The following is a 14033-nucleotide window of genomic DNA, read 5'->3' on the forward strand; positions in this document are numbered from 1 at the left end:
AAAAAAAAGCTGGGAGGATCATTCGAAGGACATATCTTAGGACATACCTCAATAGTAACACAATGGTAGAGAAGACAAAGAAATGCATGCTCCTGACTACTTCTGTTCTAACAGAACGGAACTAAGTAAAAATGTATACCACAACACCACTATAATATACACTTCACATTACACTTCATGTAATGCAATCAGTTACTTCATTGGCAAACACTTGCAAATCCAATTCAGGGTAAAATGGTCATAAAATAGGAGAAAAAGGATAAATCCTAGGATCGTATGGTAAAATCATATTCTTTTTTGCAATGGAGTTTTGTTTGCAGGAGACTGGTACAGGAGCTTGAACTCAAGGCCTTCAACTCTCACTTAGCTTTTTTTTTTTTTTTTTTTGGTCATGAGGCTTGAACTCTGGACCTGGGCACTGTCCCTCAGCTCTTCAGCTCAAGGCAAGTGCTCTGCCACTTAAGCCACAGCACCACTTCCGGTTTTCTGGTAGTTAATTAGAGTCTCATGGACTTTCCTGCTCCGGTTGGCTTTGAATGGCAATTCTCATATCTCAGCCTCCTGGGTAGCTAGGATTACAGGCATGAGCCACTGGTACCTGGCTCACTTAGCTTTTTAAATGAGGGCTAGCACTCTACTACTTGAGCCACACCTCTGCTTCTAAGGTTTTGCTATTTTTTGGAGACTAGAGTTGCTTAGATTTGTTAGGCCAGGTTGTCTCTAAACCCTGGAGTCTCAAGTCTCAGTCTCCTGGTCTCAGTCTCCTGAGTACCTAAAATTATAGACATGAGCCACCAATGTAGATTTTATAGTTGAAATAACTCCCTAGAGTATAAAATCTACTAAAATTATGAAAGCCTTGTTATGAGCCTAGTCTGGTTTCAAACTTCTGATTTTCCTGCCTGAGCCTCTCAAATACTGGGATAGAAATAAAAGTCTTTAGGAAAAGTTTTTAGTAAACTAGAGCTCAATGTTTTCACATTAATGAATACTCTATATACATTGTCAAACTAAGGTCACAGCTGGCACTACTGACCTGCTGTTTTATGGCACTGGCTTATTTTTTCTACCACTGGTACTGGACTCAAGCTATCCCAAGTAAGCTGGAGGTACCTTAGTTCAAGCCTGAATATGGTGTGCGTGCGTGCATGTGTGTGTGTGTGTGTGTGTGTGTGTGCACATTTGTGTGTATGTGTAAGATTAATATATTGCAGTAAATTAGTGAATTATTACAATAAATATATTTACACAAAGGTCAGTCAAAAGTATATAGTAATCATACAAGAATTTCATTAAAAACAGTTACTATTATAAATATAGATCTAAGGAGCAAAAGTGTTTTATTTTCTAAATATAAACAAAATAATTGTGAAAAAAATCTAGAATTTTTAATTTAACCAAAAGAAGGTAGAACTACTTTCCAGTAAATATTTAAGATAGCAACAGACTTATCAGACAAAAATTTCATCACTGTTAAACAATTCTAGAAACTAAGCTTCTTGGGAAACAATTAGTTTTTCAAAAAAAAACTATGAAATGAGTAACAAATTCAACATTTGTAAGATAATTAATTTCCTAAATAATTGAATTTTTCTCTTTATTTTTAGTGAAAAAGAAAATACTTGCTTTTATAAGTAAGATTTAGAGAAAAAAGATAGTTCCCTTATTGAAAACAATATCTAACTAGCTGGGCACCAGTGCCTCATGCTCAGTAAATAATCTGGAGGATTGTGGTTTGAAGCCAGCCTGGGCAGAAAAATCTTTGAGACTCCAGCTCCAATGCAACCAGTAAAAAGCTGGGCTGGAGGTATGGTTTAAGTGGTACAGTGCCAGCAGAGCAAGAAAGCCAAGCATGAGGCCCCTAGTTCAAAACTGGTATAGGCAAAACAAGAAAAAGACAAAAAGATAGTATAACCAATGACTACAAAGGATTAAAAACAGCATCCCACTAATTCTATTCCTCAGGAAGTCTCAAGATTCTATTAAGTTTCAGTTTAATCAAATACACTACCAATATATTAATCATTGATTGACAAATTTTATAATTTTTCCATACCTGTTATTTATATAACAAAATGCACTGCTTGGAGTCAAAGCTTTGCCTCAATTAAACAGTGTACAAATAACGCACCTGTAATGGCATTGGGTCATCTGTGATAAAGGAAATTTTGAAATTGCTGCAGATCAGTTTCCCCCACAGATCGTACTGGCTTGTGTCTGTTGCAATGCATTTTCTTACAAAGTTGACTTCATTCACAACAATTTCTCCTAAAAACAGACAAAAACCCAACATCACTGGCAGAGCTACAACTCAGCCATAAAATGTCAACTGTCACTGTGTGACCTATAAGGCGATAATAGTGACAGGAAGAAAGAAGAGTCACTGCTTAAAATGCTCTAAGTGCTTTTTATTGTTACAACGTAACAGTTCTCTATTTGTAAGAGAGGAAAACCAGAATATATTCCAGAAAGCCAAATCAAGTATGCCTCTGTGTTCAAATTATAAGTTAGTAAGTTATAAAACTACAATAAAATTTGAGTTAAAAGGAAACATTAGAGAAATAGATGTAAGAAAAAAAGAAGGAAAGTTATAACCTATTTTTGAAAAGAGTAACTATAATTTATCTCAAGCTTAGCTACCATGAAACCTTAATTTCAAGACTGAAAACTCAATCAGACCCTGGAATATTTTTAAGCCATCCATCTTCACACGGCAATGGTAGGAAAGTTGTATTTCATCATTATAAAACCCAGTAACAGTGGACCCAGCACCTGTTCACTGATACTCCTCAGACACGGATAAATTCATGAAGAATGAAAACAGCCTCAAAATAATCCTCTAACAAAAAGTTACAATTTATCTCTTGCAAGAATAACTCTTATTCAGAGTTTTTCAAGATTCACTGTTTAAAGAACAGATCCCCAACATCTACTTGCAGATGTAATTCAAATATGCTCAGGCCAAATTTCTTGTTCAAGCCATTGGATGAATTTCCATTCTGAATACAAGCCTCCCGCTCTTGACCTAAAGCTCTGCCCATTTCTGTGTAGGCAGGCCAGCCCCAATCAAAACCAAAACAAAACAAAAGTTATCTTCTATTTTAAAAAATGATGAATATCACAAAAGCAAAAAGGGATGGAGGCATGATTTAAGTGGCAGAGTGCTATGCAGGGCTCTGAGTTCAAATCCCAGTACTGCCAAAAAGTCTTGCTAGATTAAATCCCCTCATGAGCATTATAAACTTGCAATTTGAGCACTCATCACAGATATAATTTTACATACATATATATATATGTATATATATACATGGAACATATAATCTTGAGCATAAGATAAGTACTATATATATATGTATATATATAGTACTTATCTTATGCTCAAGATTATATGTTCCATGGGGGCAAAAAGTAGATTATAGAGGAAAACTGGGGGAACGAGAAGGAAGGGGTGATATTGTCCAGAAAAAAAAGTACTCATTACCTGACTTATGAAACAGCAGCCCCTCTGTACAAAAGTTTAATAGTAACAGTAAAATAATTCTTTTAAAAAAAGACTTTTTTAACACAGAAAACTTGGGGCTTAGAATAGTATCAAGCACATAGTAGGTACCTCCTAAGTGCTGAATAAATGAGATCCCCTCACTGTCCCTGAATAAATGAATGAAATTACCTCACTGCTCCTACTCTGTCAGTTGTTTGGAACAGAAACTGTTCTAAAACAGAGCAAAACCCAGCAATTCAGTATGGCCACATAGCCAAGCAGATAAGAACATGAGGGCTTGTTTGGGTAAATCTATATGAATTGGGGGTGGGGGGGAGAGAATCATAGAACTGCCACTGCTAGCAATGGGAGGTTTCTCAATGTTTCTAGCAATGAGGGTTTCTCATGAACTAATTCAGTCAACAGCATGTCAGATGTTTCCTTTAATGCAAACACAAGGGCTTGGACCCAAAGAGGTTAAATTACTTTCCAAAGGTCTTAAAAATAGTAAGAAGCAAATGTGGAACTTGTAACCTAGTTTCAAACTGTTGACTTCAAATCTGAGACAGCTGTCCTCTAGTATCTGTGGGGGACTGGCTCCAGGATTCCAAAGACACTGAAATCTGTCCCTCCTATAAGATGGAATGGTATCTGCATATAACATACACATTCCTGAAATCATCTTTAGATTGCTCAGAACATGCAATACAATGTAAACAGTTGTTCTACTGTATGTTTAGGAAATAATGACATGAAAAGAAGTATGTTCTTGTTCATCAGAAATACAGTTTTGTTTCTCGAAAGTAGAACCTACAGGCATGGAGGCCATCTGGACTTGTTTCCATATACTTGCATACAAGTAAGTGTACTGTAGTGAGTGAAAGAGCCAGCACCAACACTGAATTAAAGATTCAAAACACCTGGTGGAGTGTTTGCCTAGTGAGCACAAAGCCCTCAGTTCAAATCCTAATGCCATCCCCAAAAAACAAACAAAAAGCTTACAATGATTCAAAATATTGGTCTTAGCCGAATAGTAGTAAGAAAAACATTTAAAATGACAGAAGTATACATAAAAACTCATCAAATAATTCAACTACATAAAATTTAAATATCTTCTATAGTTTCTCCTTTGTACTCTTTCTTTATCTGAATCTCAGCTACTGAACACACCTACTAAATTCGCTCCCCAATCTAGGTTGCCAATTATAAGATATCTTTAACATACAACAGAACTCCTCATTGTCAGTTTGAAGAGAGGACATGTTCCTAGCATATGGGCTCACAAAGAGCCACCAACATTCCTTCATACGGTGCTGCCCTCAACTCACCAAACAGTGCTGTGAACTCATCTAGGTGCAGCACTTCGGATTCATACATATGTCTTATGTATATTATAGTCAAATAAAAAATACATGTAAAAAACATACCAATTACCATACACAACAGGATTTCAGGCTCTCCAGAAGGGGAGCAGAGGTAATGGGGGGAAAATAAAGATGGAGGGCTTGTGGGGCCTGGCTGGCACCATCTACCATTTTTACTTATATGGCACACACTGCTGATAAGCCCTGTTCTAGAGACTGGATTTTCTTAGCCATGCAAGAGGAAAATGCCAGGCCTGGGAATGCAATGAGGTGAGACCAAAGAATGCATTTAATGGTCCAGGGGGTGGGGGTGGTAAACCACAGTCTGTAGGCCAAACACAGAGCCTGTTTTGTGTAAATAAATTATACTGAAACACAGACATATTCATTTGTGCACTGCCTTTGGGTGCCTCACAGGAAAACACAGGCCTTCTGCCCCACAACACCTGAAATATTTATCATCTGGTACTTTAACAAAAAAGTTTTCTAACTCCTTGGTTAGATATGGTTACTTAGCAATTCTTAAAAGTATGGTAAGCAAGGCTCAGAAGATGTTTCCAGACACTTCTTGCCAACTTTAAAAACAAAAAAAAACTTTTTTACTTTAAGTAGTTGTACAAAGGGGTTTCAATTCAATGTATTAATGTTTAAATACAATGCATCTTGAATGCTGTAGTAATCTCCTGAGAGCTGGGGTGGGGATAGAAAATCTTTCTCCATCAGAAGACAGTGAAAAGACTATTTTCACTGCTGCTGCACCCAGCACACAGTGCTGTTTCTTCGCACAATAGTTATCCGCTCTTCACTACAAAACAGAAGAAGAAAACAAAGGATAAAAGCTGTCACAAGCCATTGCCAACCCCTATAAATACAATGGACTAGCGAACTAGCTTCAGACAGGGAAGAAGAATAAGACACAAAGCGCCTCCTCCTGGATAGGCTGGATGAAGAGCACTGAGCTGTTCTTGTTCACAAGCAAACTAGTGACCTTGAGGAGGAAACTCCTAATAAAGTCTTCAAACACTAGTGCGTGGACACTGAACTCCTGAGCCTCTTCTGGTGGAAGGCTGGACACAACCATGGCTCACACCTGTCTCCTATTCCCACACCATTCACCTTGTAGCTCCCTGCACATCACTCAGACCTAACACCTGCCTTTGGTGGAACATGGGGAGCCTTGTGGAGAAAAAAAAGCAAACAGGAAACAGCTTTAGTATGGAGTGAGCATTAAGCAGCCTAGAAAAACTTTCTAAATTAGAAAATGTTGGCCAAGAGTTTGTACCAAGACCTGGGAAAGAAGCAAGAAACAGTCAATGTTTGTTTCTCAAGATCCTTCTATCGGTAAAGGAAATACAAAAATAACCTCCAAATGATAGAGCTACGGAAGGGCTTTAGTGAACCAGGACCAAAAAAAAAAGTCATATTCTATTCATCCTTCTTAACACCATAAGCAGTTAAAAGGCCAATATATGTTTGAGGAATAGAAATAAATTTTCCCATAAATTTTAGTTTGGAAAATGGCTTAGGACAAAGTCTTGCCGTGTACATTGGCTAATTAACCCACCACGTGTTTCAGCCAAAAGCAAATTCAACCCATGGCTTTAAACAGGGTGACCAACTGTCCTAGTTTGCCTGGGACAGAAGGAGTTCCTTGGATGTGGGACTGGCAGAAAGAAAGTCAAGGCAGTTGAGGGCAAACTGGGTGACACGTTTGGATATGGGACTGACAGAAAGTCACGGCAGTCCAGGGCAAGCTAGGGTGACAAGTTGGTCACCCTAGTTTTAGACACATGCAGGAATTAAAGTGGCCTAAAAGTTATTATAGGAAGGTCAAAACTATGTAAACAAAATGCCAGCCACTGTCACTGGTACTGGCAGGGTCTGATTCTGCAGGTTACAAACAATACAACTAAGCAGCAGAGGTAGCAAGTGCTCTTCGCAACAGGAATGGTATGGGGGTCACAGCACAAGTCTGGACAGGAGACTTAGCTGCAGTCCTGAAGGGAGAAGGTGAAGATATTAGAAAATGTCTGACAACAGAGACAAAAGTCTATATAAAGAATCAAGTGTAAGAGACATCCTGTCTGAAGCAAATACAGTATTGGGGAACAGTAAGACACCAAGCCAGCAAGGCAGTGTTGGCAAATTATAGTAGTTAAACAATTTGGGGTTTTATCCAGCTTAAGAAAGATTTGTTTATGGAGGCTTAGGGAAGAGTTTCCAAGCACGAGTGGAAAGTTACACAGAGAATGAAGAACTTAGGAATAAAATTCAAGCCTGAGGTCCAGTACCAGTGGCCTAAGGAATGGACAGTTCCAAACATTTTTCAGTTCTATGGATGAACTATAAACCTAATGCTAAGACATTGGTCTAACTCTTCTGAACAACCAACAGTTTAACACAATGAATGCCAGAAGTTGGAACATGGCGGTTTTTTGAGAGGAGGGCAGATAAATAGAGGAAGGGTAGGCAGATTCAGTCATTATATTCAATGTACATATGTGAAAAATGAAACCACATGACTTGAGGATATGGATGGGGTTGAGAAAGATAGAGGTGACCAATGAAAGGGGTGACACTGATCAAAATGTACTGTACTCATAAACTAGTGTGTAGATGTAAACTCTTTGTACAACTATTTAAAGATTAAAGAAGCCAGGGGCTGGTGACTCACACATCTGTAATCCTAGCTACTCAGGGGACTGAGATCTGATGACTGCAGTTCAAAGCCTGCTTGGGCAGTGAAGTATGTGAGACTCTTATCTCCAATTAACCACCAAACCCTGAATTCAAGCCCCAGCAGTAGGACTGGGACACGGACACACACATACACACTTAATGAAAAAACAAAAACCTCTCTGTTTTAGGTATTTATATGTATGAAGATAAGTTCACATTTGTTTTTTGTTAAATCAGAGACAAAGACAAAGTATTAGTCCTGGTTTATACAAAGTGCCAGCCATAGCTGAATTCACAGAGCTCAAAACTGAAAACCATTCTAGTTTTGCCAAACAGCTGCTCCTGGCTTTATCACTAAAATTTTAGCCCAGGGCTTAGGTATTTGTTTTTTTTTTTTTAAGATACTAAAGTTGGAAATAGTGTTCAAAGCCCCAAGGGCATGTTACCAGTCCAGTGGTCTGATAAGTGTTATCTATGAAGTAAAACCACAATCAGTCTACAATCATCTGTGTGGCCATCTTCAAAGGGCAGTACAACATCCAAAAGGCAATTGGGGTTTTTGTTTTGTTGTTGGGGTGGCCTGTAAGGGATTCACAAGCGAAACGAGGACTTATAGTTGGGCAGAACAGTACATCAATGGTCCAAACAGTGAATATGTAAAAAATAAACCAAGCCTCAATTCAACAAGGACTGTTTTCATTTTCCAGATGGCCCGTGGTTGCATTCTCCTCTGCTCTGATGACAAAAGACTTGACAATCAGGGCATTCATTACCCATCTCACAGTTGATCTCCATAGGAAAGTGCGACTGGCATTGCAGAGGGGAAGAAGAAAAACCTGTCCTGACACAGGACTCTAGGACAGGGGCTCAGCTGAGCAGGCCCTCTGACTCAGCACACATTCCCTGAGAATGTGAGAATGAGATGCCCCGTGAGGCCCCCCCAAATTTGACTTAGATGACTCCCTCTGAGCCCTTACAACCCTTGCTCTCCTGTATGGAAGCATTCTCTTTCTGGGCTAAAATTATCTAAGGGCAGAATCCCTACCTTTCTACCACTTGGCTGAGTAACACTGAGCAACCACTGGACAACAAAGCAGTTCATCAGTATTAGTCACAGCATTTCAAACTCTCCTCCCTCCCACCTCGTGGGTCAGTAAAAAGATCATGCTTCAGGGCTAGAAGTCAGCAAAAACCCTCAGACCCCATTCCCTGGGAATCTTATGTCCTCCTCACAAAGCAGCTGGAATTCTTGCTTTAGCAGAAGGAAGTCCCCTGCCTCTCAAAGCATTCCGTCTGCAGGCAGCTGAAATTGAAAGTTCCTCCTCAAGCTGGGTCAAAATCTGTCGCTGCTTTGAAAAGGGCAAAGGTAAGGTCAGGGCTCTTTTTACCTTACTGGAAAATTTCCTCTAGGGTGATATCCAACCCACTGCTCTGAAGCATAAGTCTGTACCCACTGTCACCAGAGCAGCAAGGTAGGCAGTGTTGCTTAGTGGCAAAAGGCCCAGCCTGGGAGCTGGGCGCACAAGTCTGGTTCTGCCCTTGCTAGTTGTGTGACACTGGGCGGGTTACTTAACCTTTTCAAATCACAGCCTGCTCTCCCATTACATGAAGGTAAATTGGTACCTTACATGAAACAGCTGTTATGAAGATCTGTGTAAGCTACATTAGTTAAGGATCTTAGTCTGAGTGTCAGAAACTTGCCTGGAACTAGTTATAGCGAAAAGAAGAATTCTGTGGCTTTGTGTTTGCTAGACCTCACAGACAATAAAACTCCCAGAGCTGAACGCCAGGAGTCCACTCCCTCAGGGGATTTTTTACTCTGGGACAGGTTTTTCGGGAATTGTAGCCACTGAAGCATTGCCCAAAACAAGGTTTCTTTCCTTAATATTAACCTGAAAATATCCAGAAGCAGAGCTGCACCCATGCTTGCAGGCAGGCAGGTTATCATCCCTCTTACCACATCTGATGGGTGCAGGTGGGTCTGAACTATTTGTCCAATGAAGAAGACATATTACATACAGGCTCAAAAGTGATTCTTTTGAGATATTTAGCATAAAATAAGTCTAAACCCTGGAGCTGGTCTGTCTGTGCGGGCACATGGCTACGACCAGTTTAGGCAGGCAATCTAGGGTTCAGACATTCACTCAATAAATATCTCTATATTGCCCACATTCAGGCACTATGCTAGACGTCAGAATTACAGAGCTGAATTGAGTACAATCTTCATCTCCCTAAATTTCATGAACTGTTGAAAATTATTAACACAAACCACAATTCACATTAAACTACTGGTCATTTTCTTCCATTTTTCTTGAGGAGGATCATTAATTTAAATTTAATCTTGTTAAGTCCCATCAGAACACATGATGACTACACACAAATAAACAACTGATTTTTGTGTTCTAATTTTCATCTGCTTATTGAATCAAAAGTTCAAACTTGGGGCAACTAGAGTAGGATATCCTTGGACTCGAGGCATTTTGCCAGAGCATAGCATGCAACATTATATCTTGGAACAATCACTTCTTGTTCTGTGTGCCTGGGTAAAGCCACAGGTGACTTGGCCAAGTTTTCCCTTGGTTTCTGACAGTAAAGGTCAAAACTGCATTAATCAATCCCTCTTAGGCTAGGCCTATGAGTTTATGTTTGCAATGCTGGGGATCAAATGCATAGCCTATACATGCTAGGTGCATGCCCTCTACCAATCAAGATGCACCTCCGAGTTACATCTCTAGCCACACTAGTGTAGGTGGCTGGAGAGCCAGAAAGTCTGTTGCTTTCTACAACCAGTCTTCCAGACTACAAGTCTAGGGTAAAAGGGGCAACAGAGGTTCTGGGAGTAGGAAAGAAGTGACATGGGAGATAAAGCGAAGAAAGAGAATACAACACAAAAGAGTGGCCAAATAGAACACACCTAGGAAGAGTGTGGGAAGGGAAGAAGACAGATAAGTAACAACAAGAGTCAGGAAGACACTATAATTCAGGCTTAGCTCAATGATTTAGAAGGATGAGGGACAGAACTACCATGTATGCATGTACAGATGTGACTGGAGAGTCAAAGCAAGAAAAATTAGCACAGGACAGAGTTCCTTAGCCAGTTACTGAAAGAAGATACTGTTTAGCAGAGTATGATGGCACTTGCCCCTGATCCAAACATTCACTCAGGAGGACTGTGAGTTCAAGGCCAGTCTGGCTATTTACCAAGACCTAGCCTCAAAAAAAAAAAAAAAAAAAGAAAAGGAAAGGAAAGGAAAAGAAAAGAAAAAAGAAGAAAAGAGAAAGAATGACCAAACAAAGAAAAAGAAGTTGCTATTACTTCTAGGACAAATAAATGACATCCAGTCAGGACTGGGTTTAAAATCTTCCCCAGAAAACTGATTTCTCAGTAAAGAGTAAGCTTTTAGTAATTTTAAAGAACAAAAAACCTTTGCTGGGCACCAGTGGCTCACACCTGTAATCCTACCTACTCAGGAGGCTGAGATCTGAGCAAAGTGGTTTGAAGCCAGTCCAAGCTTTGAAAAAAGACAGTAGTAGAACTGTGGCTCAAGTACTAGCCTTGAGCCAAAAAGCTCAAAGACAGCACCAGGCCTCAAGTTCAAGCCCCAGGACTGGCATTTAAAAAAAAGAAGACAACAAGGATAAAACTCTTTAAGCTTATTGCTAATAATACTTTTCCATAAGCATACCTTAACTTTAAAAGTTAATTTTTTAAAAATCATGCAATAACATCTGTAACTAAGACTATGCTGTTTTTCAATGTCAAAACCTAGCACCAGGAGGGAAATTAGAGCCTAAATCAGGTCTGTTCACTCAGTCAAGGAAACAAGCTCAAGAGTTCACAGGCACTCACTCATTCACTCAAGATGAGTACTATTTCCCATTGCTTCTAAATTCCAGTGACTAATTCTAACACACAGGGAGCAAGAGTTACTAAGTAATTCTGTTGTTCACTCCCAAGGAAAAGTACCAAGGATTAATTAATAAACACTGGGTGAAAGGCACTGAGAAAATCAATGGAAAATACTTATAAGTAAATCCTGTAATAAAGTTGAAAAAAATTATGAGTTGGCATTTACCATATGGAACCAGAAGTTGATGTTTTTCAATAATTTTTTTCCACTTAAAACTTAAAGTTCTCAAAGTCCCATAAGTGTTCTGTTGCTACCTATAAACCTCTCATTATTTCACCAAAGTTGGTGTTAAGTAACAATGCTGACATTTTTCAGTGTTGATGGTAGTCATACAATCTGGTATTTGATGACATTTCAGGTTTCAAATAGGCTTTCTTAAGTATCTGGCTACTTCCCCCAAGAATCTCATTAAACAACTGGCATTTCCTAATAATTATACAATTGTTACATAATTCAAAAATACCAACCATTAAGGGTTCTGTTTTCTGTACACTCTAAAACTAAACTCTTGACTACCAATAATCTTCGCTCCCCACCTCGCCCTCCACACACCTTTGTTTCAACGGTCTTTCTTTTTTTGGTCCTCATGAGGCTGAACTCTGGGCCTGGGTGCTGTCCCTCAGCTCTTAAGCTCAAGGCAAGCACACTACCACTTGAGCCGCAGCACCACTTCTGGCTTTTTCTGCTTATGTGGTGCTGAGGAATCAAACCCAGGGCCTCATTCAAGGCAAGCACTCTACCACTGAGCCACCTTCCCAGCCCCTTTCTAAGGTCTTTCTAAAGGTTAAGTTCTTCTAAACACAACTCTGAACCTGAAGATTTTGTCTCCTGGAGGTGCTTGCTTGTGTATAGGTACAACATGCACATACATAAACAGATGTAGCACGCCTGGAGACATTTTGGTTGGGCAATTAGGTCACAACTAGTAGGAGGGGACCAGAGTACTAGAGACATCTAGTAGGTCCAGGCCAGGGAGATTGTCAAGTCATCCACAGCAAAGAACTATCCAGCACTAATTGTCCACAGTGCCTCCACAGAGAAACCCCATTCTAAACTGAAACACAGAGACTTGCAAATACAGCTGACAGCTTCGAAAAACAATTGCCAACTAAGTCACTCAAAGTTCACTAAGCTTTGTTGATTAATAAAAGTTGATTTCCAGACCATCCAAACACACTAAAATTGTGATTAGACTATTCATCATGAATACATTAAGTTGCAGACAGATGTGTAAGACAAAAAGAACTTTCACTACTCAAGCAATTAAATTAAATTACACAAGTGATTAAATACTTCCTTTCCAAAAGACAATTTCAGGAAGACAATGAAGATGTTTAAAGCTTGACAGTTTTCTATGATGCTTTTAAACTTTCAAGGAGAAATACCATTTATCTCTCACCAACTCTTTCTGCTTCTCTGAAGTCATTAGATTTATTTTAAGTGGGAGAACAGATTGAAATAAATAAAAGTTAAACCACACGCTAAACCACCGAGTAGAACAATCTTAGACCTAACACATTATTTACCAGAACGACTTAAAAAATTCTTCTTGGGGGGAGGAGGGGGGTGAGTTACCTGGCAAAAGGACCGGCTCCAGTTTCTTAATCTTTGGTTCGGAGCTAATCTTGTCATCGGTCTGAAACACAGGAACACATTAAAACAAAATCCAAACTCCTTTTCCATTAAGACACAGCGGCAAAAAAAGTTTTCTAAGAGGATGACAGGGGCGACCGATCCCCACCCACATGCATCTCTGCAGGTTTTTCATCTGCTCAGCTGGGCGAGGGCAAAGGAGGTGACAGCGTCCAAAACAATGATGAAGGTACTCGTTACCTGACCCCTGTGTGCATCACCTCGACAATAACAAGAAGAAAATTAAAATGACAAAAAAAAGCAAACTTTTTTTTTTAAAGATCGGCCCATGATCGAACTTGGGGGCCCCCGATCGACGGTCCAAACACCCCACCTACCTCCCCCGGGGGGGGGGGTGTGACAGACGGCGGACCCCGCGTCGGCCAGGCGGCCGCGGGCGCTGCCACCGTCCGGGAGACGGACCGGCGTCCCGCGGCCGCCCCGGCGCCTCCGGCTCCGATCGCTGGGTCACGGGGCAGAGCTGGGCCCGCGGGCCGAGGGACCGGCGGCGGCGGCTACGCCGGGCCGCCCCGCCCCGGGGGTGTGCATGCGGAGGGGGGTCTCTGTTCGCGGGGTTCCCCCTCCCCGCGCACACACACACACACACACACACACACCAACCGAGCGTCCCGGGAGCCGCTTACCTGCGGTTGCGGCAGCAGGTAGGACCTGAAGAAGGGTCGGGGCGGCTTGAGGGAGAACATGGCGCCACCGCCTTCCCGCCCGGAGCGTCTCCCCCGCGCCCACCACCTCCAGCCGCGGGGCCGGCGGCCGCGCTGGTGCCCGGCGGGGTTCAGAGCTCCCGGCGCCGCGGCCCGGGCCCGGTATGCGGCCCGCCCCGTCGGGCGGCCTGACGGGCGGAGACTCCGCCGAGCGCCCGCCCGCGCGGGGAGGAGCCGGGGGGCGCCGGGCCCATCCCCGGAAGGGGCTCGGCGCGCCCCGCCTCGGGAGACGGCACGCGCGGCG

The 14033-nt window shown here is 41.4% G+C and overlaps 1 protein-coding gene across 3 annotated transcripts in view; it reads right to left on the bottom strand.

Moving 5' to 3' along the window:
• The window catches only part of Mtmr10 (myotubularin related protein 10), a 42848-nt gene extending 29020 nt beyond the window's left edge, over nucleotides 1-13828 (bottom strand). For 2 of the 3 annotated variants that reach the window (XM_013012075.1, XM_013012074.1), the window contains exons 1-3: nucleotides 13712-13828; nucleotides 13011-13071; nucleotides 2132-2268 (exon numbers count right to left, since the gene is read on the bottom strand). In XM_013012075.1, coding sequence (XP_012867529.1) covers nucleotides 2132-2268; nucleotides 13011-13071; nucleotides 13712-13771 — 258 coding nt within the window. In that variant the 5' untranslated portion in view covers nucleotides 13772-13828. Of the gene's footprint in view, nucleotides 1-2131; nucleotides 2269-13010; nucleotides 13072-13570; nucleotides 13578-13711 lie in introns of those variants that run through there. The other variant, XM_013012076.1, reaches the window with a different exon arrangement.
• Nucleotides 13829-14033: the final 205 nt, after the last annotated feature.

The sequence above is a fragment of the Dipodomys ordii genome, unplaced genomic scaffold (assembly GCF_000151885.1).
Source record: "Dipodomys ordii isolate 6190 unplaced genomic scaffold, Dord_2.0 Scaffold15, whole genome shotgun sequence".
Classification (NCBI taxonomy): domain Eukaryota; kingdom Metazoa; phylum Chordata; class Mammalia; order Rodentia; family Heteromyidae; genus Dipodomys; species Dipodomys ordii.